General features: G+C 40.4%; 2 protein-coding genes across 5 annotated transcripts in view; one reads left to right on the forward strand and one right to left on the reverse strand.

Annotated features, from left to right (window-relative positions):
- Positions 1–25,226, forward strand: part of ctnna1 (catenin (cadherin-associated protein), alpha 1) — a 95,329-nt gene that overhangs the window by 39,428 nt on the left and 30,675 nt on the right. For all 4 annotated transcript variants that reach the window (XM_037779480.1, XM_037779481.1, XM_037779482.1 and 1 more), the window contains exons 8-12: positions 9,837–9,917; positions 10,679–10,831; positions 18,029–18,121; positions 19,519–19,675; positions 20,414–20,614. In XM_037779480.1, the coding sequence (XP_037635408.1) occupies positions 9,837–9,917; positions 10,679–10,831; positions 18,029–18,121; positions 19,519–19,675; positions 20,414–20,614 (685 nt within the window). The remainder of the gene's footprint in view (positions 1–9,836; positions 9,918–10,678; positions 10,832–18,028; positions 18,122–19,518; positions 19,676–20,413; positions 20,615–25,226) is intronic.
- On the reverse strand, positions 734–5,814 carry lrrtm2 (leucine rich repeat transmembrane neuronal 2). The gene is made up of 2 exons (XM_037779483.1): positions 5,161–5,814; positions 734–4,513 (listed from the first exon to the last, which is right to left on the reverse strand). The coding sequence occupies exons 1-2, from the start codon at positions 5,162–5,164 to the stop codon at positions 2,874–2,876; spliced, it is 1,644 nt and encodes a 547-aa protein (XP_037635411.1). The 5' UTR covers positions 5,165–5,814; the 3' UTR covers positions 734–2,873.

Below are 25,226 nucleotides of genomic sequence, written 5' to 3' on the forward strand. Positions count from 1 at the left end.
GAGTGCAAAGGGATGCATATTTCTACAAATTTTGTGGATTTTCAGTCACTTAGTACAACTGTAGTCTTAAACAGTGAAATGTCAAATGATTGACAGAACTTCATAGGAATTCCACATACATCCCCGTTCTTGGTGTTATCAAAAAAGAGGTCTCACCATCATGTTTGCTGAATGACATTAAGAAATATTCAACTCAATTTGACTTTTGAACATGCAAGACAGATTAGAAGGGCAGTAGTAAAAGCAGTGCGAAGCTGGAAGAAAACAAAATTAGAAACAAAGTGGAGATGCTTGACTTTGGAAATCAGTATGATCATTGTATGTAATGTTTGTCATTGAATTCAAATGTGAAGTGTAATAATTTTTGGTTTACACAAACACTTTCGTAGAAGTTGTTGTAGGCATCCTATGACCATGTGCACAGAGACATTGACACAAGCATTCATTTAGAAGGTTGAAGCCAAATTTCCACAGCCTCAATAGACAAATGGCACTTCCTGGCGACCTCTAGGGGGCACCAGCCAACGAAATCCATCCCAGTTGCTCAAAGCCAGATATCTCGTTTCCAGGTGCTGTGCTATCAGAAGCGTCTTTCTCTCTTAATCACTGATTTGGTAAAACATACCCAAAAGTTGAACTGCCGACAAAATGCCACATTCTATTTTCCAGTGTTAAGAATAAAAAAGAAAAAATACATTTTGATTTCCAGTGTTAAGAATTTTTCTTGATCTTGTTGTACTGGTCAAGCATCGGATGGCTCATCAGTTTACTTGTAATGGAATAGTTGCTGCCGTGTGATCAGTGTGCATTTCATGCCCAAGGTGCTGTCAGTCAATATTTATCATTTCATTCTCCACTACCTTTACTTGGCCAGAAAGATTGGTTGGTTGGTTTTAAGAAACCAAGACATTATCCCATCGTTTTCCCCTCTCCATCGTCCCATCAATTCCTCTCAATCCCTCTCTCTTTCACCCTGCCCCCACCACCAAACTGAACACAAAGAAGTGCGGAGCTGCGGCAGCAGCTTTAGTCTGATGCTAATGCACATCCTCTCCCTGCTGCATACAAATGTGTCCTGACCCAGGCTGGCTGTTTGCTTATCACTGGATCTCCATTTGCTTTCAGGCTATTGACCGCAGTTTAACTTGACACTTGTGACTGCTAACCAAGGAACTGTTATAATATGTATTATTCACTGCAATCCCATTTTTAATACTGTAAATGACAACCCGGTATCCCTAACAAGAACAATGTCTTAAAGTAAAAGGTTCAGTGATGTTTTTATGTGGTACGGAGGGTGATTCTACTGGAACTATTTTTGAGAGGCTGAACAAGCTCAATGTTGCTGGATCACTGGTGTGGGTGACAGAATATTAGATTATTTTTGCCTTGCCTTAATTGGTTCAATCTTGAGCCTGTCAGTCCTGATTAGTGTGTAAGCAGTAAAGAGCCGGGGCTACTGGGGAACAGTTTTATTTTCAGAATGAAATGTTCTCCTATCTGGCATTTGCACTGGTCATTACCCTTTCACTTGCTACCCTCACACCTCACACTAGCTCGTCTGTATATTGATCCTATAATAGCAAATCAGCAAACTGTACTTACTAGGTTAAGCTGTTGGAAATATTATGGTCACAGTGTGCATGGCGTTTGGGGGCTAGAGAATCCGTGTACAGGTCGTTGTACATTTAAAGGTTTAATAATTTTGTTCTTGATGTCCAAGATGACGAAGACATCCATGTGTTTATGCTAAGCAGTGCAGTATATTGTAGATTAACCACAGATGAACGATGCTTAGTGTTTCCCACAGGTTGAGAATTTATTTGTGGTAATTGGCCCTCGTGGGCGGGAGCTCCAACATCCAACAAGCTGCAAAACAGCATTGCATTGATGAGCCAACGTTTGATTAAAGAGGTCATGTTTCCAATATATGTATATAATTGAACATAAATTCACCATTTTACCGGCAGTCTTTTCAATCAGTACACACTTGTTGTTGCATTTTCACACAGAAGAAATTTTGGAAAAAATCCAAATTTAAACAAACAAATTCCCTTTTGGCTAAGAAATGCTGTTTTTTTTGGGGGGGGGGGGGCTGCCCACATAAATTCTGTAAACAGGAAACACTGAGAGGCCTTTGATCTGATGGAAGATTATAGAATTGGCTAATTGACTCATGTCTGATTTGGTAAATGTAATAACATTTGTGTATACTGAATATAATTTCAGGGTTATTTTCTCCTCAAGAGGATTTATTTTTATTTGTGACATAACAATAATGACATATTTCGGTTATAATTCAGTATTTGAGTTTGGTCTTAGTGGCTTTTAATGTATGATAGTTCCTTTAAAACAATTAAACTGTAAAACAAAAACATTCTGATATTTGATCCAATTAATTTGCCCCAGTGATTGAGTGATTGGCTTACAGTGCCCATGGTGCAGTTAGAAACATGATTTCAAATATTTACTTTTTAAAAGAAATAAGACATAAATCACATTTCTCCACTTAATGTATTCTGTTAGCAGAGGGCCATTTGGCTAAGTATTTTCTCTGTACTGCAGAATATAGAGACAATGTGGAGACAAATCTCACAGTTTACAATTTTCTTGTTTAAAATGATTGCCCCTGCCTGATATGAACAACCTTGCATTCATAGAAAAATAAATTTGTGACTATCTCTACATCGTCCCTAAACTGTCAGGTTCAACCTCTGTCATTGTAGCATTCAACATTTCTCACGTATTCTCAAATCTCACTTGTAGAAATTATGCTTTTTACATAAACTGGAAAAAAGAAATAAAAAAAGCAAACCCTGTATCATCTGAAATGGTCAAATGGCAAACCATATGCTCTAGGAATAAATAAGAGTTCATACTTCACACTCTTTGTAAGGCAGTTGCTGACACTTGCACTGCCCATAGCCGTTTATGATCACGAGTGCCCCTTCTTCATGGCTGGGCTCATACTCATTATAGGGTACCTGTGTAGCTAGGTCTGCCATAGGCTGCCGCTGCTGGGTCCTCATCTGTCTGCGGTTCTGAATTGCCGAACAGTGGCGTATCCGGCGCAGGGTGGGAGGGCAGCACTTCCGTGAAATATACACAACGAAAATGATGAAAAAGAATGAAAATAGAAGGGCCATAGTTCCAATGATAACCCTATGAGTCATTACAGTGTTGTCCATTGCAGAGAAGTCCTCTGTTACAGCTGCCTCTTCAAATGTTGCGGTAGTTGCTTGAGCAGTACGTGGTGTTGTTGTGGTTGTTGTGGTAGTGACTGTGGTAAAGCTCCCAAAATCCTCTGCATAGTCCTGCGTAGGGGTCGGCTGCATAATTCCAAACAACGAGCTTGTGATCTCTGCAGTAATGGTAGCGTCTGTGGTTGTACTAATGGTCTGAACAACCGGCGCTGAAAAATTCTGGCAAAGCTGGAATCCATAAACGGCATCGAGTATCTCCTCGCCTTGGGCGTATTCAGGATTGTGGCAGAGAATGGAATGTTCCCACCTTCCCTTAAAGGTGCTTAGCCAAGTGGCCAGAGAGCAAATCCTTTTGGTACATTCCCAATAGTTACTGGACAGCCCAATGGTGCCCAGAGACTGCCACATATCCATGACTTGGGGATCCAGGCTGCTCAGTTTGTTGTTATCCAGCAGCAAAATCTTTAAATTTGGCAGCGTTTGAAACACATCAGATGTCAGGACACGAATTTCATTTCCTGTGAGGTCCAACTTCTCTAAAGTGGTCCAGGTCCACTCCATGCCACATGTTAAGTTACTGATTTTATTCCACTGCAGATAAAGAAACTGGAGGGCCACAAGGCGAGGGAAATGGGCCAAGTTGATCTTGGTCAGCTGATTGTGCTCCAAGTGGAGCTCTTTAAGCTTAATGAGCCCAGCAAATCCATTCCGGGCCAGGCTCCGGAGACGGTTGCTGCTCAGGCCCAGATATTCCAGGCTGCGGCAGTCCCAGAATGCCCGAACAGGTGTGGTGCGAAGTAAATTGGAGCGAAGGTGAAGTATCTGGAGCTTCCTCAGTCCATGAAACAGTTCTGGTTCCAACGCAGTCATCTGATTGAAGGACAGGTCCAGTATCTGGAGGTTGATGAGGTGGATGAAGGTTGTGTTGGGCAACTTGGTGATACGATTGGAGCTCAGATTGAGGTCCTTCAGCTTGTAGAGCCCTTGAAAGGCATCCTCTTGTACTGTCGTAATCTGGTTGTGGTCTAGATGTAGCCAGGTGAGCTGGCTGAAGCCATAGAACTGATCAGGGCTGAGCTCAGTGATGCTATTGTGGCGTAGCGACAACCCCAGGGCCCCCTTGTCCACACCATCTGGGGGCGCCTGAAGCCCCTGTGTGTCGCAGTAGAACTGCAGGTCCTCACAGCGGCATTTTTGAGGGCAGGTCGTGCACGATGCAGGAGGCAGCAGGCACACTAGGAGCATGCTGATCACACACAGACACAGAGCCGCTGGTGCAGGTCCCACCAATGGCCACCTTGAATGGAAACCTGGGTGGGTTCAAAGATAACAAAATGAACTGTGGGGCGGGAAAGCTTATCTCTGCAGAGCACTTATTACTTATTCATGGTGACGATTGTGCTTTTTGTGTGTGCTCTCGTTCTTTCCCATACATACACTCATTTACATATTTTTACATTGTCAACTTTCACAATGTACATAAACATGATTTCTTTGAGCTTAGGTTTAATGGAGATGTAATTTACTTAAGCATTTAATGATCAATTACATACATGAGCTAGACTTTGTTTCCACACCCTTGCTATTTATATTTAGCCTATTTTTTGTACAGATTTTATGCTCTGTCATTTGGCTTAAATACTGATTTTCTGCTGATTACTGTCATTCATCAACTATTGCGTATGTTTTTTCCTTTTTTTAGCAGCTCAAATATGCTTTGGTCCTTTTGAATTCTTAGTTTTTTTTCTTAAGTCTTCTTCATCACTTACTGCTACACAGTACAAACGGTATTTAAAATGCATATATTCCCAACGCGTATGTTGGCGAAGAAGGGAAAAAATGAAGGACAATTGCAGTAAATAGACTCGGCTGAAGAGCTTTTAGTCCTTAGCCTGCCTCGCTCTTACTTGTATTCCCTATTCATGTCCAGACCTGCCATATAAAGGGACTAACTTACCCATTCTTTTGTGCACATCGGAGGCTGCATTCAACTGTCCTTTTCCGCAGACTCTTGGAGCAACCAGATGGAAGAAAAATCCAAAGGGAAAAAACCCTTTTGAGTAAGCACAAAAGGAATCAGCCTCTTTGGAAATAAAGCAATTCTTAGCCCACCCAATTGAAACAAAATATGAAATTCCATGTCCCACGATGATGTTTATTCCGGTTATCTTGCTTAGAGTCCTTTTTAAAATCCAAGCTCAAAGAAAGGGTTGAATCTTGTCCTTCATCCCACGAATCCTTGAAATAAATATTTATATATTTTTTTTTAAGTTGATCAGTTGCATCCAGAGCGACTCCGGTGAACAGACCCCCCCCTCCTCTCCTTTTTTTCTTTTTCTTTTTTTTACCCTTTTGTTTCCCTTCCACCGCAATGATGTCAGCTCAGATGGTTAATTGAAGATCAAGCGTTCCTCTTTCATGGCTGTGGTCTTCCAACCCTAACTTGTTGATGGCAGCCAGAGATCCTGCTTTCTGAAGCCGGCTCAGCCTCAGCATAGCCTCTGCAGAGCTGTGAGCGGAGCCCTCGTCTGCTAGCTGAGACGCAGGGAGAGAGAAAAAAGCAGAGCGGGGAGTCAGGGATGTTATTCTGTGCTTTTTGTTGCAGCCACTCACTGCTACAGAGTGGTGGCAGCCTGGCGTCGATCATCACTACTGTTTCTCTCTCTCTTTTTCTCTCCCACACTCACAAACACCCTCTCACTCTCTTGCTCAGTCACTTGCTCTCTGCCTCATACGCACTGCTTGTGCACCTCAGTCTTCCTCCACCTCCCTCTTGCATCCCCACTTCCCTCCCACTGGCTCGTCACCATCAGAATATTGATATCTTGAACGTGTTGCGGCAGCTTGCTGTTGAAATTAAACACAGCTGTAAATCTCCGCCTCGCCTTGCCGTTGTTCTGCATGCGCTATGTATGGACGTACACCAGAGACATACGCAAAATATATAAAATACACAAAGCTCAATAGAGTTTGTAACATGTGGCTCTAGACAACATAAACATGTGCACGGGTGAGCAAAGATGTGCTGCATTCCCATATCTCTGTATTGCAATGCTTACATAGGACGTCTGGCTTTTATTCATAATTTACATACCCTGAGTGCAGTGCTGGCATGCGATGTATGGCCAGCTGCTCTGAAGTTAAATTAAGCTAGCTTTTAACACGTAATAGACGAGACCGGACACTTGCTTGATGATATGAACCACAAGGTGATATCAAAGAAAATGCTGCAAAAATGTTTTTGATGTTTTTTTTTACATTTAGCAAATGGATTTTAATTGTGGTTTTGTTTAAAGACGGCTACATTTCAGCACCATTTAAAGTGATAAACAGAATGAGCTGTCTCGTTCAGTGCATGAATATGCTGACTTTTTCTTAATTATTTAATGTGGGTGGAGAAAGGGTGTGAGGGTAATTTCAATGAACTAGATCTGATGCAGCCAAAGACTAGATACAAGAGACGATATGAAGCGCAGATGCTCTTAACTTTGGTACTTAAACACCTTCTGTTTTAACTTAAGAATCTTTAATTTAAACTTAACATCAGATTGCTTAAGCCCATCACTTTATACTTGTATATTACTTTGATTACCTTTAATGTATTTAATGTGGATTTTAAGTCATGTTGCAACTGTTACAGGCAATAAATTGTACTTAATGAAAGCAAATACTTACATTTCCACTGAGTGCTTTGGCAGCAGACAATAGTGAGAGTAACAACACATTTTCTATCATTCAAATTTGAAGTTGTGTGTTGTTACTAAATTTATACTTCCTAATGATATTTAATTTCATAACTCTCAGGTCTTAAGACAAACATGCATCTGGCTGTGAATTTCCAGGTCACTTGACTAGCATGCTGCTGTCATTCTCCACATTTATTGTGGTAGACTTCATCTCCCGCTGGGACTTTTATGCGAGCGTGGAAAACATGAGGGGAAAAAACTATTAAATCTCATGGGGCACGATTGGTATTCCCTCTTATTTGATGTATGCTAGCTTCCCAGTTGGAATTCCAGATGATTCAAGAAAAAAAAATAAAATTATAAATGGACGTTCAATTAAGCGAACTTGCTGACATATCACAAAATATCCAAGAACTCTGTGATCATTTCACACTTGGAGCATAATTTATTTCCATTGGATTTTTTCCATAATCCAGTGGACTAGTGGTTTTGTAGAAAAGGGATGTTCCTAAATCTGTCCTAAAGGAGATGGATAGAGACTCACTTGAGTATCATAAAAGATGCCGCAGAGAAACTGCCTCCATAATAAGCACCTGAAGAAGTGCTTTAGAACCCTCTGGCGTGGAAATGAAATATAGGATAGGCGTGAATAAAATAGGATTGAGAGAGTAGGGGCAGAGCCGACTAAAGCCCTACCATAGCACTGCATCCAACCAGCACAAAATCACAGGGGATTAGTGCCGTTGGAGCTCCCTGGCCCCTAACTCTGTACACAACCCCCCAATGGGCAAAGGGCAGTGGGGGATGGGGCAGGTCAATGCCACCACCCTCCATGGTATTATGTCGCAGTTGATTTGAGCATTATAAAGGGGATGAGCAGCCCAGAGTCCAACTGGTTCTTTGCCTTTTCTCTGTTGCCCTTTCCTGTTCATCTAATTTTGCTCTAATTTTATTATTCACCAGTATCTGTCTATCTATCTGTCTCTCTCACCCTCTCTTTCTCGCTCTCTCTCTCTCTCTCTCTCTCTCTCTCTCTCTCTCTCTCCATCCTCCCTGAAAGTTTTAGGTTTTCCACATTTCGCTTGAGCAGTTTACAGAATGTGACTGAACATCTCTCTGCTCTCAGTGGGGACCAGTAGTTAGGGCTTTGACTGCTGCGTAATGCTTAGCTGTGAGACTACTGCCAATGGTGTTGCCATGTGTAGTAAATCGTAACCTTTTAATCAACACACATTTTTCATTTAGTAAGAGAAAAATGCTCCCGTGGGGAAGAGATTAGAGTATTATATTCAGTGTTACTTGACATTAGTAGTGCTCACGGCCATTAACCTTTTTACAGCTGATTTTTATTTATGAACGAACAATAGACCTGGCGTAGTGTTGATGGAGAGTTTTTTGAAAATGTTTCCATGATTGTCGGCAACCTTTTCCCAAACACGGTCAAAGGGCTTTTGTTTAGCAGCAGTGTTGGGAAATCCACTCTTTCACTCACTCAAGTCAAGCTGCTCCTTGCTTTGCTGAGAATAGTGTTTCCAAGGTTTCTACAGTTGTTACTGATATTGGCCTATGAAGCCCAAAACACAGTAGTGTAGGTGATATTGAGCTAGAAGAATAGCTTCTTACAACAGAAAAGGATTTTGGCAACAGTGACTTAAAATGAATGGAAAGCACCAAAACAAACCTAGAATAAGAATTAGTAATTAAAATAAGGGAATCTCAGAGCTCGGTATCCATCTCATTAGGAAACTAGAGCCTGCATCACAGGTTGCCTTTATTGGTTTAGTGTAACATATTGTACAATGTGGTGGCAGGAAGGCTCAGACAGCCTCTTTTGATCCTTGCATAAATAGAAATTTGAATTTAAATGCAACAGCAGCAATTATGAGGGTGTGGTGCCCATGAATCATAGATATGTAGAGATGTAAATCAGCGTTTTTTTTTAACCCAAAGCAGCTGTGCCTTTTACTGATGCACGCTTTAAGTGTGCGTGTATTATTAATTGAAACTGTTGGCCGCTGTTTGTTTGTGTTCTTTGTGTTTCACTCACAATGCTATCAGTTAGGAATGATTCCAGTGTTTTAACAAAGGGCGATGGGGCTACTCTGACAGCTGGTCTACCACAATGGTTTACAATAAATAAAAGGATCAGAATGGATATCTATTTATGGGATTATTCATTTAACAACTAACCAAAAATGATTGTATCTATACCCCCAGCATCTAACAGCATAATATATTGACCTCAAGCAGAAATTCTTGAAACAGTCTCTTTTTTTACACCTGACATACAATTTTCAAATGTTCACTGCAGTTGATTGCAAAATAACACAAATATGACCACAAATTGCGGTTCCTTTTAGAGAAACTACAGCAAATCCTGTGATTTCTAAAGATTATTTTTTTGGGGGCTTTTATGCTTTTAATGGAGAGAGACAGTGATAGTAATGAAAGGGGGGCGAGAGAGGGAATGACATGCGGCAAAGGGCCACAGGTCGGATTCAAATCCTGGGCCGCTGCGGTAAGAACTCAGCCTTAGTACATGGGGCGCCCGCTCTATCAGGTGAGCTACCAGGGCGCCCCAACAAATCCTGTAATTTTTAGCAGCAAACACAAAAGAAATGCTGAATGACGTTAAAAAAAAAACATTTTTCGGTTGTCCAACTACCCTAGTAGTCTAAAAAAATTAAACTAAAAGAGAGAACACAACAAAGAGGAAGTAAAGCAAATCCAAGACATACATGACTTGAAACTATGAACATTCTTTTTAACTGTAAATTGTGAAGCTACATTATGTCTGCAGAATTGTTCCTGTAAATTGAATCTGATCTTTAGGGTCTTTAGGGTCATCTCAATGTATGCTATATAAGCATCCACAACAAATATTTTGGAAAGTAGTTGTAACTGCACCATACGACTCACTAATTCCTCTCCCATGTTCATGTTTCAGGCTGGAAGGAAGGACAGGAGTGATGCTCTGAACACAGCCATCGACAGGATGACAAAGAAGACCAGAGACCTTCGCAGACAGGTTCGTTTTCTCTGTTTTTCTCTGTTTGTTTTTCCATTGTGTCTTCATCTTGCACATAACCTGCTCACTGAGCCTGAACTGTAAATAGATAAATAAATAAATATTTGTTAAACATACTGTCAAATTACGTTTACTGTTTTTTAACCGTGCGAAATGTTATTGAATCTTGCTAGCATAACATTAGATTTCTGGCTGGTATCTGAGCCAAAAGGTTCTATGAGCTGAGCGGACTAGAAATATCTCTTGTTGCCAAGTCGTATCTAAGGTCCATCCTATTTACCGGAGTAGTGAACAAAGTTTCTATTGCACAAGATCTTTATAGGATAATAATAATTTTCCAGGTATTAGAACACCCCCAGGGTTACCAGGAAAACAGAGTAAATGCATTGTGGAAACACTTTAGGTTTTGGTTGCAAAAAGCATGAAAATATAAATTAATAGTTTTCATTTTTTTTCTTTGGCAAGCGACCATGGTATAAGCGGGATAATGCCCTTCGAGGTGTCCATTATTAATGGACGACGTGGAGGCCAGAACCATCCGACGCACGGGCATTATCCCGTACATATATATAATATTTTATCTGTAGTTTGGCTAATATAGTTGATAAGCTATGATCTTAGGCTCAGGCTGGTGTCTGTCTTGAATATGGAGGGAAGGTGTACTACGTAGTCAGGTCAACAAGCTGCACTGTGCATATGCACAGGGGGATAGATTATTTTAACAGTGCCTTTTCTTTTTTATTTTATTCCTCACTTCACAGCTGCGTAAAGCTGTAATGGACCATGTCTCTGACTCTTTCCTGGAGACCAATGTTCCCCTCCTGGTCCTGATTGAAGCTGCCAAGAACGGCAACGAGAAAGAAGTCAAGGAATATGCACAGGTGTTCCGTGAGCACGCCAACAAGCTGATCGAGGTAATGTAGGATTTTGAATGCTTTAAGAGCCAAAACCTGATGTGACCCAAATACAGAACATTCATATTTTCCCTGTCCATCCCATCGGTTATGGACATTTTAGCTTAGCTTCTCTGTTCCCTCTCTGTGACTCTGTTCTCAGATATCCCCTTGTGATACAATTTTAGGATTACAGCGCCTCAGAAAACAGCAATCTGTGATCTTTTTTCCCCAATGAAAACAAAGACGTAAAGATTTAAATTCTTTTCTGTGATTGTTGTCTTTGTCTTTCACTGTGTGTGTGTGTGTGTGTGTGTGTGTGTGTGTGTGTGTGTGTGTGTGTGTGTGTGTGTGTGTGTGTGTGTGTGTGTGTGTGTGTGTGTGTGTGTGTGTGTGTGTGTATCTCTCTCACACACACGCACACACACACACACACACTTTGTAAATAGAAGGTGATGCTGATTCTAATCTGATGCTGTGATGTTATAGTGAGCAGACAAGCAGAACATTGCTGTGTGGTCATAGCAACAGATCAAATTTTTTAGCAGAACCAAAGGAGTGAAATAACCACAACTCAAGGATAAGTGCTACCTCTGGGAAACTGTTGTCCTTGCCACAACAGATTGATGTACTACTTGTTGTTGGCCAGCTCCACATGTGTGCTTTAGTGATACTTAACAAAGATGAATATCTTAATGTCTTAAAAAGGGGCCTAGTCAGTGGGCAACCTCCGGGTCTGAAAAGTGAAGCCAATGCAGAAGTGCCTTAAACTTGCATTCTCTGTAATAGCCAGCAGGGGGCGACTCCTCTGGTTGTATAAAGAAGTCTGATTGTATAGAAGTCTATGAGAAAATGAGCCTACTTCTCACTTGAGTTATTACCTCAGTAAACATCGTAAACATGAGTTAATGGTCTCAATCGCTAGTTTCAAGTCTTCTTCAATCCAGTATGATATTCATTTAGTAAATTATGGTCCCATTCAGAGTCAAATAGACATTAAAAGAAGGGGTATGCTTTAGAGCGTGGCTACCTTGTGATTGACAGGTCGCTACCACGGCGTTGTCCTGTCTGGGAGTTATCTGTGTTTTCGTCTTGGAACTTTAACCCTTTCACAGTGTGTTTTCAGCTCATGAAAGTTAATTGTAACATTTTGGTGGCATAAAAAATGTCTTATTCAGCATTAGGTTGTACTTCTCGTGTCACTTCTGGTTGCAAAAAAACAAGATGGCGACGGCCAAAATGCCAAACTTGAGGCTTCAAAAGCGCAATTTACAAACCAATGGGTGACGTCACAGTGACTTATGTCCACTTCTTATATACAATTTATGGGCCTAGTGCATCCTGCTTCTTACCCCTCTCTGTGGTTGGTCTCATATCTGAAGAGAGGTGCTTGTTTTGGGAATGACAGTGCTGTATACATAGCAACAAGAATACAGATGCAAGGGGGATGGCAAGCAAAGCAGAAGCATGAGCGATCCTCAGTAGTGGTATTTCCTTCAATTTCTTGAATGTCTGTGTCAGAGCATCATATGCTGACATTTGAAAATGACATCTTCCCATGGGCAGATGACCATTAGTGTAGCTGGATCGGTTGGGAAGTATGAGCATTCTCTGGGGAAACTGCTGAAGCATCTGAGGGAAAAGGGGACCACACTGGGGAGCAGACCCCGAAGGCCTGAGTGTCAGAAGTGGCATTAAAGCATGACATTGGTGGACTCCCCTAATGCTTAAGAAAATTACTCCTGTTACATGTGAATGTCAAGAAGTAGAAAAGGCATTTTTTTAATTTGTTAAACAAAGTTGCGTGTGATTGAGTTCATCTTACAATGAACTTGAATTAATAAGCATTTAATAGGCAGTGTTGTGTGTTGTCATATTAAAGCATATATGATGAATGCCCTGCAGGGTTTTTTAGCTGCGCAAGTGACAAATGGAATAAACTGTACTCAATAAACCAACTAAAGGTCAACAATGAAATGTATATATGTCTTTAAGCCAAAATATTTGTATTAACTGGCTAATCTCCATGTCTGTAAAGTGGAGCTAAACTGCTAGCTACGTCTAATTCTTACTAAAATATCCATCAGAAAGAGTATCTTTTGTCACACACACAAATTAGGAATGGTAGTTACATATCCGAGGATCACCACATGAAAAGCATATGAGCGCTGTGCTGTGTCATTAGAATTGGCCAGACTTGAATTCTGATATTTAAATATGATACATAAAAATGTTTTGTTAGCTCAGTTAATTTGTGACTAAAACTAGGAGAGAAAAAAATATTATTTCAGGGCAATTGTGTTGTAAACACCAGTCACTTGAATGCAATCAAATCAAGATAACAGATCACGGTATGAACACAGATTATAAAAGAATCCTCCACATAATGCTGATGGTTACGTTTTAAGCACTGGGCAAACTTGGTTAAGTCCAAATCTACCTGGTAGCTCAGTTTAGTTGTGACTACAGGAGCTAATGCAACTCCTATTTAAGTCTTGTATTACACTTTGCAAGTGCAGTAACACATTGTACTACAAACGGTGCTCTGCAGAGTTAAAAAATCATGAAGGAATCTGCATTCTTTTGGTTTTTTTTCATTTGAAAGCACGTGTTCCCCCTTGGATAAGAAGTCTTAGTGTCAAAGTCAAATCACACATCTCTGTGCTGCATTAAGGCACATCTTATGAACATATTCTAAAGACACTTCAAGATAATGAAAGAAAGGTATGTTGTTCAGATGCTGAGTGCCTTATAGAGGCTCATCCAAGAGCAATGTAGAGACAGGAGAAGATACAACCAGGCGGTGAGTCATTCATGCTGCAGTAAATTGAGGCAAAGATGCGTTGAGTGTAGTGATGATGTCAGCAGCAAATTGACAAATGCATTTGATCAGTAACTAATATAGTAGTACTAATTACTTGGAAATTATATTTTATTGTTTGTAATGAAATATGCAGAAGATACATGCCATAGTGACTTTGTTGCAGCTAAGCATTGCAATGTTTTCAAGAGCAGCCGGTGTTGCATTTCATCATTTTAGATGAACTGCTTTATTTTTTTTCACAAGCTGATGTAATTGCCAAAGTACAAAGTTGAGCATTGAACCATTTTTCGGGAATAACATTTCTGTAACATTTCAGTCGTCTGGGCAATAGGTAAGTCACAGTAGGACTCTTGGTCTTCACCTCTGAATGAAATGCTTGACATTTCCCTGCGAATGCTTTGTGTAAAGTGGGTATCGAACGGTACTGTAAGTTGCTCTAAAAAAGAGCCTCTGCCAAACACTGTAGATGTAAATGAATGGAGTTACAATGTCTAGAGCGAGGTGTTACAAAATGTTAGGTTATTTATCACATAAGGCATAAATATGTTGTAAATGCAATATGTCCCCTATTCAGAGGTCGGAACAGCAAAGTGCCACCAATCTCAGGCTGTGTTTGGATGACATCATGAGTTGTGTACGTGTAGGCTGCCTTAAGGCCAAATGGTCCATTAGTTTACACACATTTGTTTGACTGCAACATTATGACTGACCCACATTCATTTGTAGGCCCCTTTAAGCAGCTCTTCTACCCTGGTTTATCAAAACATCATGCTTTTGAAACCTAGTATTTATATCATTTAGTAAAGCATAATTACAGGTTTTACTTTATGGGTTTCATTTACTTGAAGTGTCAAATCCTGCTTATACACTTTGTGTAAGCTATCAAACAACAGCATGTAATTGTTTGATGACAAAGTTCACTTCATCGCTCAGTTAATTAAATCAAGATTATTTGACCTGACAACACACATTGCCACCACTGTAACCCTTTAGCCCATGAAGTGTTATTCCACATTGCATTCATAAGCTATTCTCTTTGTTCCTAATGTTATTAGGCTGTATTCAAATGTAGTCACATCTGAAAGGAAACTATGGCAATAAATGTTCGTAGTGCCATTTGTCACCAAATGTTTTTTTGTACCATGTTACTAGGCATTTTTAAGTAGTGAAATTCATCATCATAAGAGCAGGGGTAGAAATAGACTGAGCTTAGTGTTGTTGCCTGGGTGCTCAGGATGATGTGGAGATTTTAGCACAGAGTTAGCAGAGGAAGAACGTAGCCTAGAAAAACAGCTGAATATATATATATATATATATATATATATATATATATATACACACAGCATCTGTAATGTCCTCATGTAATATCTTCTTTGAGGCTCTCGACCAGGCAAAGGGATGGTAGTGACATTAGATAGGGGGTTGCATTACGTTATTTAGATCAGTTGATGTTTGTTTTGAGTGCACATTCTGTTTTGATTATGAGCTCTGGAGTGAGAAGCCACTGTAAGTCATTGAGAATTGCAACATGACAAGTGAAGATGCAGAGATGCCTCCATTGAGGTGTGACCAGTGATCCAATGGAATAGTGTAATCAACAGTGGAAATTGCCAGAATGGGGGAAACCCTCCCCTGGATTTTTTATTTTGTACACTGTGCCAAAAGCTTCTTTTTAGAAGCGGAAAAACACCCTAATATAATAAGATGTTTTTACATTTCTTTATTTAATTGTCTGACAAATAAATAAATAATAAGCTGTCAGTTTTTAAGAATGACTTAACTTTTATCAAGTTTCCAACCTTTGTATTATTTAGAGAGCTACTAAAAAAGAAATACACCTACAGATGTTTACCTCTGATTTTATTTAATGCAATGATGACATTGCATATTCAGCTTCCAACACACATTCTCCTCTTTCCCCCTCCTCTCCTCCTGTCCTCTCTCCTCTCGTGGCAGCCAAGGGGGAAATATTTACGATCTGGTATCTAACCCTGTTTGGCTTCACTTCCTTCAGCGTTCTGTCTGCATTTTCTCAGCATTTCAATTCTCTGTTCATTAAGACGGACACATATTATTTTGCATGATATTCGTGACAAGCTGTGATTCATTGAACCTGCTTTTTATTGCATAATATTGGAATAATGAGATGGTAGTGATACACGTGTTTGTCATCTCATTTATTTAAGTCTACACAACATCGATCATGTTATACGTAGACCACACACACACAACATTTCTACTAAGCACTGAAAGGTATTTAAAGAGATGGTGTGGTAAAAGTGGTACACTGTGATAAAGCCGTAAGGATCAAGTTTATAGGAATGTCCTTCCTTTGTGTATCTGCCTAGACAGCATAATTAAATCACTGGTCCTTACTCATTTCAAGTGATTTGAAATGTTCATGGTCATTGAATGAAATGCACAGGATAGGTTTGTATAACTTTGTAGCCTGATAAAGGAAAGAAATTAAGAATTAAAACCGGTGCATTATGATAATTGTTTGCACAGACTGACTCCCCTGACACTTGAAACGGTACGGTTTACACTGTAAACCCTACCGCTGTAAACTTTACAGCATAGCAAGTGCAATGGCATTACATGACTTTAGGGCAGAATGTTATTGTTTGGCTTCCTCCACGGCCTCTTTATGCTGAAATAGCTGCTTTCCCAGTGGTGTCATGGCGAGAGGGAGAGAAAGCTTATGTGAAAGATCATGAAAGTGAAAACACGGGGTCTCTCCATGAAGTGCCAGTTTTTTTTTCTTTACACAACCGCTCTCTCAACCTTCCGCCTGGGTTCCTGAATTCTCTCCCTGTGGTTCCTGCATGTGTTTGCATAGTGATGTAGGATATTTATATCAATGTTTCAGTGCTTCACCAGCGCAGTGGAATAAGAGCTTCTCATCAGCAAAAATTGCTCAGGAATTTCGAGGCGGGGGTGGGCATCTTCTTGTAGAATTGACGGGAATGAGGAGGAGAAGAGGATCTTTCACACTCTCATTCACTCTGCCACTCTTGCAGCTAGTGGTGCATTCCACTACCAGTGCTTTAATGGAATTTCTTTCCTTCTTCATATTTTCATAGATATGCCCCACATTTCTATCCTTTTATAATATAATTTTATCTACCAGCTTCAGTATGGAGATCCCAGACCCCAGTAGGGCGAACATGAGCGATCAGAAGATCACACAGGTTGAAAATAAACCTTCTCCTTTCTTATTTTGTAGAGAAAATAATTACAAATATTAACATTAATACGCAAGCTGTGCATTATAAACATTAATTTGATCGAACGCAACTCCCTGCTTTAGCTTTGCTCCAATCCAACTTATATAGTTGTGCGTGTTATGATCATAACTGACAGTTCTGTTTTATAATATTATGGTAAAACTACAGTTTTGTTTACAACCTATGTGACAGTCACGCTGCTTATGTTGCTGCATGACCCAGATCTCAGTAAATCCATTTAAAATGAGTAAAATATGACAGATTGATGGCCGAAACTATGAAAATAAGAGCCAGGTTGTTAAAGAACAAACCCTTTCAGTCTTTGTTCCTGCTGTAGTGCAATCAGGAGATGTTTTTGCCTTTTGTAATTGATTATGTTTCAGCACATTTTCTGTCCATTGGATAATCCCACTTTGGCTCAGTTCCTCACATCCCAGGCATTCTGTTTCAGCATTGTTGCCAGCGTATCCCAACCAACAAATGGGAATATTCAAAGTCTCTGACCTAAATTTCTGTGAATATGAGTAGATGCATAATGTGGCTCTGGAAGATGCTAGAATATTTAGAAATAATTGTGCGAGAGCATGATTTGTTGGGTCAATACAAGAAAATATACTCACAAACCATAAATGTTGGCAGACGCGTGGAAGGCTTGCTGAGGTCAGCACTCCAGTTCTCACTCGTTTTTTGAAAGTGCCAGGAATATGTGCCTCTCTGATCCAGGAGCGTAATGGCAATCTGGCAGCCTCATGATTTAGTCACAAAATAAGCACGTCTTTTAGTCACCAGCTACGACTTTTACAGCATTTACGTTTGGATAAATTTCCTATTTTTTGGGAAACAAATGCAAAACTTGTATTTTTATCTATTCATTCAGCTGCATAGCTTTTGTTTTTCCCTCTTGCTTCTCCCTTTTCCCCCCTCTGTGCTATCATATTGTATCATTTTAGCAGCTTTATAAATTAATCCTCAGCAGTGGGTTTGTATTCCACAGGGATTGATTGTATTGCAGAGCTGCTCTATTTCTGATAGATAAATTCATTATGGTAGCCTGGGTTAGGGATTCTTCTCTAAGTTTAATTATGCTGTCTTTGTTTCTCTCAAAATAAGACTGTTTCAGAGTCCCTGTCTGTGGCTAACAAGTAGATTTATGTGTTTTCTGTTTAGGTGGCCAACCTGGCATGCTCCATCTCCAACAATGAAGAGGGAGTGAAGCTGGTCCGCATGGCTGCATCTCAACTGGAAGCTCTTTGCCCCCAGGTAACGGGCTGTTTTGCCCCCAACTTCCGCCCAGCTCATTGATTGTGCACCTCTTTGAGAGGCTTTCACACTGTCTTTTAATACTAGCGCTAGGAGTTGCACTAATTGCAGACTATAATTAAAATTGCAGCTCTGATGTTTTTTCCATTTTTGAAAACTTGAGCTGTTCAGGCATACAGTACTTACATGCAGTTAAGTATTTTATTACCAAATTAGAACAGTATTAATGTTTTGCAATTGCGTACACATTATAATTGTGATATCTTTTTTTCTGTGTGCTCATATGCACACCGAAAAAAACACTATGCGTATTGATTCACTCACTTTCTGCGCCCCCACCTCACCTCTCTCACCTCCTGTACTGGACCCTTCGAACACCATTAGGTCTGTAATTGCACATCCCCCTCCCCCATTTCCAAAACTTCCTTCCCTCTAAACAGTTTCGATACATCACTTTTTCATCCAAAACTGCAAATGGTTTGATCCAATTCTGTGTATTTATTTTCACACATAATATAGTGGATATTGGGGCTGTCCCGAATACCATTTTTTTGGGCTTCAAAGCTTCGGTGAGAAATATTCTAAGCGACGCAGCAGCCTGACATGTACTTTTGTATTTTTTAAGTTTATTTTGTTTGACTTTTGCCGTTATTTGAAAGAGATAGTCATGAAAGGGCTCACCCTTGCATGCATGCATGCATGGCATGCAGCAAAGGTCTGTCTGTCTCCATCTCAAAAACAAATAATAATTAATGTTGAATATGAATAATCAATAATGTTGTGGGATTATTCCTTATTTCATTGGCTATTTGGGGATTTTCTCATTAATATTACTGACTTAAATATGAAAAAAAATTAAATTAAATAACAAAGCATTCGAATAGTAATTTGGAGGTTGAATACCATGGTAACGGTTGAAGCTTCGAAGCATTCAGGTCAGCCCTAGTGGATATATAGGGGACAAGTTGGGTAGAGTAAAGAAAAACATCCATACCTCGAGTCTTGTTGTCCATCTGTCCACTTGTCCACCAGTGAGCCCATCTCTTCATACCACTTACCATTTTAACTACCAGTCCCTCATCTGTACCCCTGCCAGCTCTCTCCCCCACGCTGCCACCTCTCCTTTTAATCTCATCTAATGACTCCCATTCATCCTGAGCTTTGATATCCACAGATGTTTCTTCCCCCAAAACAAGCAGCTATTAGTTTTATTTCATTCAATCCTTCAAAACACTCAGTGTCTATAATCACTCCCAGGAACGAATTGGCTCCATGCTGCAGTCCCAACATTGGGGGTGGGAGACTGGCGGGGGCTTCGCGCAATCAACCTATGCTAATGTTGTGGCTGAGGGCTATGCTGTAATGGAGCTTTAATGGCTGTAATTGGGTGATTACAGGTGATTAATGCAGCGTTGGCCCTTGCTGCCAAGCCTAACAGTAAGGTGGCCCAGGACAATATGGATTTGTTCAAGGAGCAGTGGGAGAAGCAGGTCCGCATCCTCACAGACGCTGTTGATGACATAACATCCATTGATGACTTCCTTTGTGTATCTGGTGAGTGGTACTCATTTGCATGTCATAGCCATGTAGGCTAAATGTTTCATACTGTTGGAATGATCATTGATTTCAATTTTTTTTTCAAAAGTGAAAGCGGACAGTGCAGTGATTATTGGTAGACGGGGCTTTTGGTCAGTATCAAGATAGATTTGCAGGAAGCACTTATCTGTGGAATTAGTCTTTTCTGATGAGAGCCATATATACGGAGGCTGATTGGCCTCTACAGAGGAAAGCACTGAAGCATCAGCAGCACTACATCTGAAATTGACATCCTGTCACGTGTGTTAAAGCTCACAAATGGTTTGTCGGGCATACCCTTAAAGAGTTCTCGTTAAGCATTAAGCAGAGTGACTTCTCTCACCTCCAGCCAAGGACAGACTGTAATTTACACAGTGGACATTTGCATTTTACAGGCTCGCCATTAATAAGCAGTCTGAGAATTAGTCTTCAGCCCTCCCCATCCTATACTTGAGCCACCCGGCGGCCCTCTTAATTTGAGGACTATGCAAACACAGAATGAAGGCTGAGGATTTCCTGACTATGTGCATTTTGTCATTATTACTCGTATAAACATGTTCTATCTTTGATCAAAGCACGTCTTGGATGAAAAAAAACAAAACGTTTTATGATAAATTTCCTCTTTGCATCCGGGCAAGCTGATGGCATGTTTGAATTAAAGTGTTTGAGTAACACAAAGTATACATCACTAACTGCAACATTGTTTTTGGTCCCCAGAGAACCACATCCTGGAGGATGTGAATAAGTGTGTCATCGCTCTGCAGGAGAAAGATGTTGATGGTTTGGATCGCACTGCTGGGGCTATCCGAGGCCGTGCTGCCAGAGTCGTCCATGTGGTCACTTCTGAGATGGACAATTATGAACCTGGAATCTACACAGAGAAGGTGTTGGAGGCCACCAAGCTCCTCACTGACCAAGGTATCACATCCACTAAATTATGTAACGAGCCAAAGAATAGACTGCATTTACATACACTTAAATAATTTCACTATAACAGAGTATTCGGATAATTACAACTGTCATAACTCAGATTTAGACACACCAGGATTCTTTCTTTTTTAATTATTGTAGCGTGTTTTGCCTTAGTCTAAGTTGTTCTATTGTTTTAAATCTGCACAAGAAAGTTCATGAATACATTTAAAAGGGAGACGCTATGCTTTACATTCATGTAACTATATACAGATTATGAAACTAGAATACAATGGGCCCTCCAAGGATACCATGTTTTTGCCCAGTGTGATGAGAAAGAGGGTCCAAAATTTCTACCTGTTGTCTTATCTACCTATAGTCCCTGCTCCAACCTGGCATTAAAATGCGTCTTGGATGATCCTATCAAAATCAGACAGCTTTAAGTACGTCTGTTCACACCTGACATTAGAATGCGTCTCCGCATTCGTCTTGAGTGACCACTTCTGATCGGATCCCTCTTTCCTGCTCTACATGCAAATAAACACGTAGTAAACACACGGCTAATACAGCAGACGTTGCAACGTAATATTTCATGAATGTCTGTAGTAATTTCCTACATATTCGTAAATTTTGGTTCACATTATTAACATCAAAATATAAGGATACTGTCTACCGGCAGTCCCCGGGGACCTCCGTGCCGCCAACACCGCTGCCTTTGCCAGGTAAGAGCGGGGTATAGAGCTTCAGAGAGACGGGAATGAGCGAGCGGGCATACTTCCCATGTCTAAGCTTCACTCAAGTCTTTTCATGTCAGGAATATGATTTATTTTATTATCATTTTATAGTTTCCAGTGAGATATTCACAAGTTTATATGGTGACTTTGCTGTTGTAAACATTACTGTTGCTGCTCTAGAAACAACATTTAGCCAAGTTATATTTAAAATATATGTATAGCTAATAAGCACACTTCAATACTCGTTTATTTATCGCAAGTCATATCGTCACTGCAGTATTGAACAATGCCATTGCACATCACAGATTTTCCTCATATCGCACAGACCTAGTCTAGTCTGATAGAGAGATATGTAGCCTATAGATGGATAGATGTATTTTAATAAAGTACAGTTGTACCGACTAAAATACAGTAGTGCACAGAAGCCGCTTCCATGCCGCGAATCTCACGTCTGTCAATGCGTCCTCAATGCGTCTTGAGTGCGTTCACACCTGAACTTAGAGCTGTCCACTTGTGATCGGATCACTCAGCAAGCACGTTATTACCAGGTCTGAACAAGGCCCTAGTGTCTCTGTCAGTAAGTGGGCATGGTGAACGTACCCAACCCTCCTTGAGGTTTTGCTAATTGTTGATTGCTCATTATGAATTCAGCATGTTTCAAATTAGCTGAACCCATCTATCTTGGGATGAGTGTAGCACTGTGTCCACTTTATGCCCGATGCAGCCAGAGCCACATTCAGATCTGTCAACTCAGTTATTTCTCATAAGTCTTCTCCTAAAGACCTTTTTGTCTTCCCTGTGAATGCTATTTCGGGTTTGAATGTTATTGGCATTTAAAAAAGCCAAACATTTTTGCAGATACCTCCAGCATTGGCTTGGAAAGAGCAATTTTGTTTCTGATTCAGATATTCTGTTTAGTGAAGAAGAGGCTTGCTTTCTGCCCCTCCTGTATTTATTATGAATGCTGCATTGTGAGATCCAACCACAGGCTCTGACTCAACTGGCACTACTGATCCACACAGCCACCACTGTTCAGTTGTCAGATAGCCCCGAATATCTTAACCCCAAGTTATATCACAGAAGTTGTTTTTGTCCATATTCTGTGCTATATCATTATCAGCCAGTATGTGTGAGCTGTGTTAGCTTCCATCACGAGCAAGCTAACAAGATGGCAGGACGATTTGTTGGTTGTCAGATTTGGAAACGGCTGGGTCCTCTTGAGGGTGGGCCCATTAAAAGTCAGGAAATGCAGGCTGTAGCTCAAGTTGGATTTCTTCTGTGGCTGAGCTGTGCAGACATAGACTGTCGTGAGACTTTATGTCAGATTTTCTCGCATCTGCTCCACAATAAAGTGATGGAATTCAGGTTCAAGCTCAACAGAGTTGCTCTTTAATGTAGAATTCCTGCTCTGACATGCACTGTCAACTGTGTGATAAATATAGGCAAGTATTTGTGCATGTAGCCAGGTGAGAATTTGAAGTTTTTCCAAGGTATACTTGGGGTCAAGTGACTTGTATCAAAAGAATAACATAAGAAAAAAAAAACGCTGTCTGACTCAAAGTCATAAAAATAACTGGTAATTGCATGTAACTGTCTGAGTATGTCTTGTGCATTTATTAAGAATCCTAGTTGTAAAAAGCTAATTACAATGACTAATCCAAAGTATATCTGTATTTCACAACACTCTAGTAATAAAAGCAGCAATCTTTGTCTTAATTAGATGGTTGACTGAGTACAAAATATTGAACGCAGTAAAACAAATCACAAGTGTCTACTAGGGATGTGACGGTGAGGAAATTTCCCCACAGGTTAATAAACTTGTGACAACACCGGTGTTCCCGATTACACTAGACATTTTGACAAGAAAAGATGACGCTTAATATGTGTAGAGATTTGCGATTTCAGACGAAGCCATTTACTTTCAGTTTGTAGCGTCCGTCGTCCGACTATGTATTGATAACACGGCGCTGATGTGCGAAAATGAACTAAATGGGTCTTATTTCTGTTTAAAAAAAAAAAAGCAAAACGATAGTGGGTACGTAATGTAATCGGTGTATGCCCGAGCATCATGTGACACACTACCGCGGCAAGCTTAGGGTCTACAGATATCTATTTGAAAAACATTACGTGTGCTTATGTCGTATATTTTGATGAGTTTGGTAGTGGGATTGTGCCACTGAGGAAAAAAAAGATGTGACTGAAAGTGGGTTGCAGCCCTGGAGTTCATGAAAGACAATGCCTTTTTGCTGCTTCTTGTCTTTGAATGTGAAATGATTTGAACGACTCATCAGTAATAGGTTGAGGGAAGTGATCGCTGTGACTGAATCACAGTACTACCAGATTTTCAATTTTCTTTTTAACATCATTTCCACACAGAAGCCTGCAGGTTATAAACGCTCTGCAAGCACAAAACCAAATCCTCTTCTTTTTTTTTTTTTTTGCTCCTGCTGCTCTCTGCCTCTCCACATCTGCATCGTGACATCCATGCCTCTCCCATGAAGGCCCAGCTGAATCCTAAATGCTGAATTTGAAATAGTATTAATGCAGATGTGCTGGAGAGCCCTCTGGGGCTGTTATTATATCATCAATGGGGCAAAGTACATGCCTACTGGGAGAGCTTTGTGAAACCTAACCTTCTATTGGAGAACTCTGTTATGCCAAATCTGGGATAGATTCCCTTGGGCATTTTGTTCCCTAGTTCTCATGCAACACAAGAAAGCAGTAAGTAGACCAACAGTGCAAAATTCCATCTGTCAAAGCTGAATGTAATGACTGCACTTTTTATTAATCATTTAGAGGCCACTATCTTTACTGGCACGCTCATTTTTGTTTTCAACAGAACGAGGCCATACTAGTGTCTTTTTGGGGATAATTTATAATAACCTCGAATATAATTTCCTCATTAGACTGATTTGTGTTGATGGTTCATGTCAAGTAGTGTTTGATAACCTGCAATCTCAGAAGGAATGTCACTGCTCTGGTAAATGATCACCTTGACAAACCCATTGGCTCTGTGTTGATTTTGTGTTTGAGGTGGTGGCTGGTAGGGCTGGGTATCGTTTAAAAACTCATAATGCCAGTACCGAAACCAGTACCCCTTCAATATCCATCCTGTGAATGGAAGCTGTGTGTGTCCCACTGGCTAGCTAATAGCCGCTGCACTGCACAGTGCGGTGGTGGGACTCTTTTGTCGTGGAAGTGCACCGGCCATCCTCTGGGTCCGCCTCGTTTCGTGAGTCAAGCAAAGGTTGCTAAACTCCTCCTTACGTTTTTTTTTTGGGCCCGTAATTTGCCCCGGGTACGTTGAAGAAATTAAACTTTTGCGGCAGATTACGGACAGACCGTATACACTGTGTGCCCCAGGAGGTTAGAATATTAATGAACTGATTTATGAATGTAATACAGCTCTCTATATATATATACATTTAACATGTCATACATTGTTTTTTCAAAGTGAAAAGTTCGACCGCATATTTAGCAGTTTTGTGAACTATTTTGTTAAAAGATGTATGAACCACTATAGCTATGCACTCTATGTTACACAGCTAGCATGCTACCAATGCTAGCTAAATATACCATCACACTTTTATTACTTTGAAATTGAATGTAAAAATGTATAAATGTGACTCGTCAAACGTTAGTCTGGACGGCGAAAAACGGATAGTAACCCATAGATACAAAACACAGTTTTGTATCTATGCAGCAACTCCTCTGCCACACCTGTGGTGGTGTGTTTCTATCCGTAAAGAGATGCATTTCCTTGCTTTGAACTCTAGGGGTCGTAATCCGTATACTAGACGGATTTGCAGACACAAAACAAAACCCTGTGGAATGGCGTATGTGTTGGCTCTATCAGCACTTGTTGCCGTTGTTAGCACTGTAAGCAC

This window comes from Sebastes umbrosus, chromosome 9 (assembly GCF_015220745.1).
Source record: "Sebastes umbrosus isolate fSebUmb1 chromosome 9, fSebUmb1.pri, whole genome shotgun sequence".
NCBI classification, from domain to species: Eukaryota; Metazoa; Chordata; class Actinopteri; order Perciformes; family Sebastidae; genus Sebastes; species Sebastes umbrosus.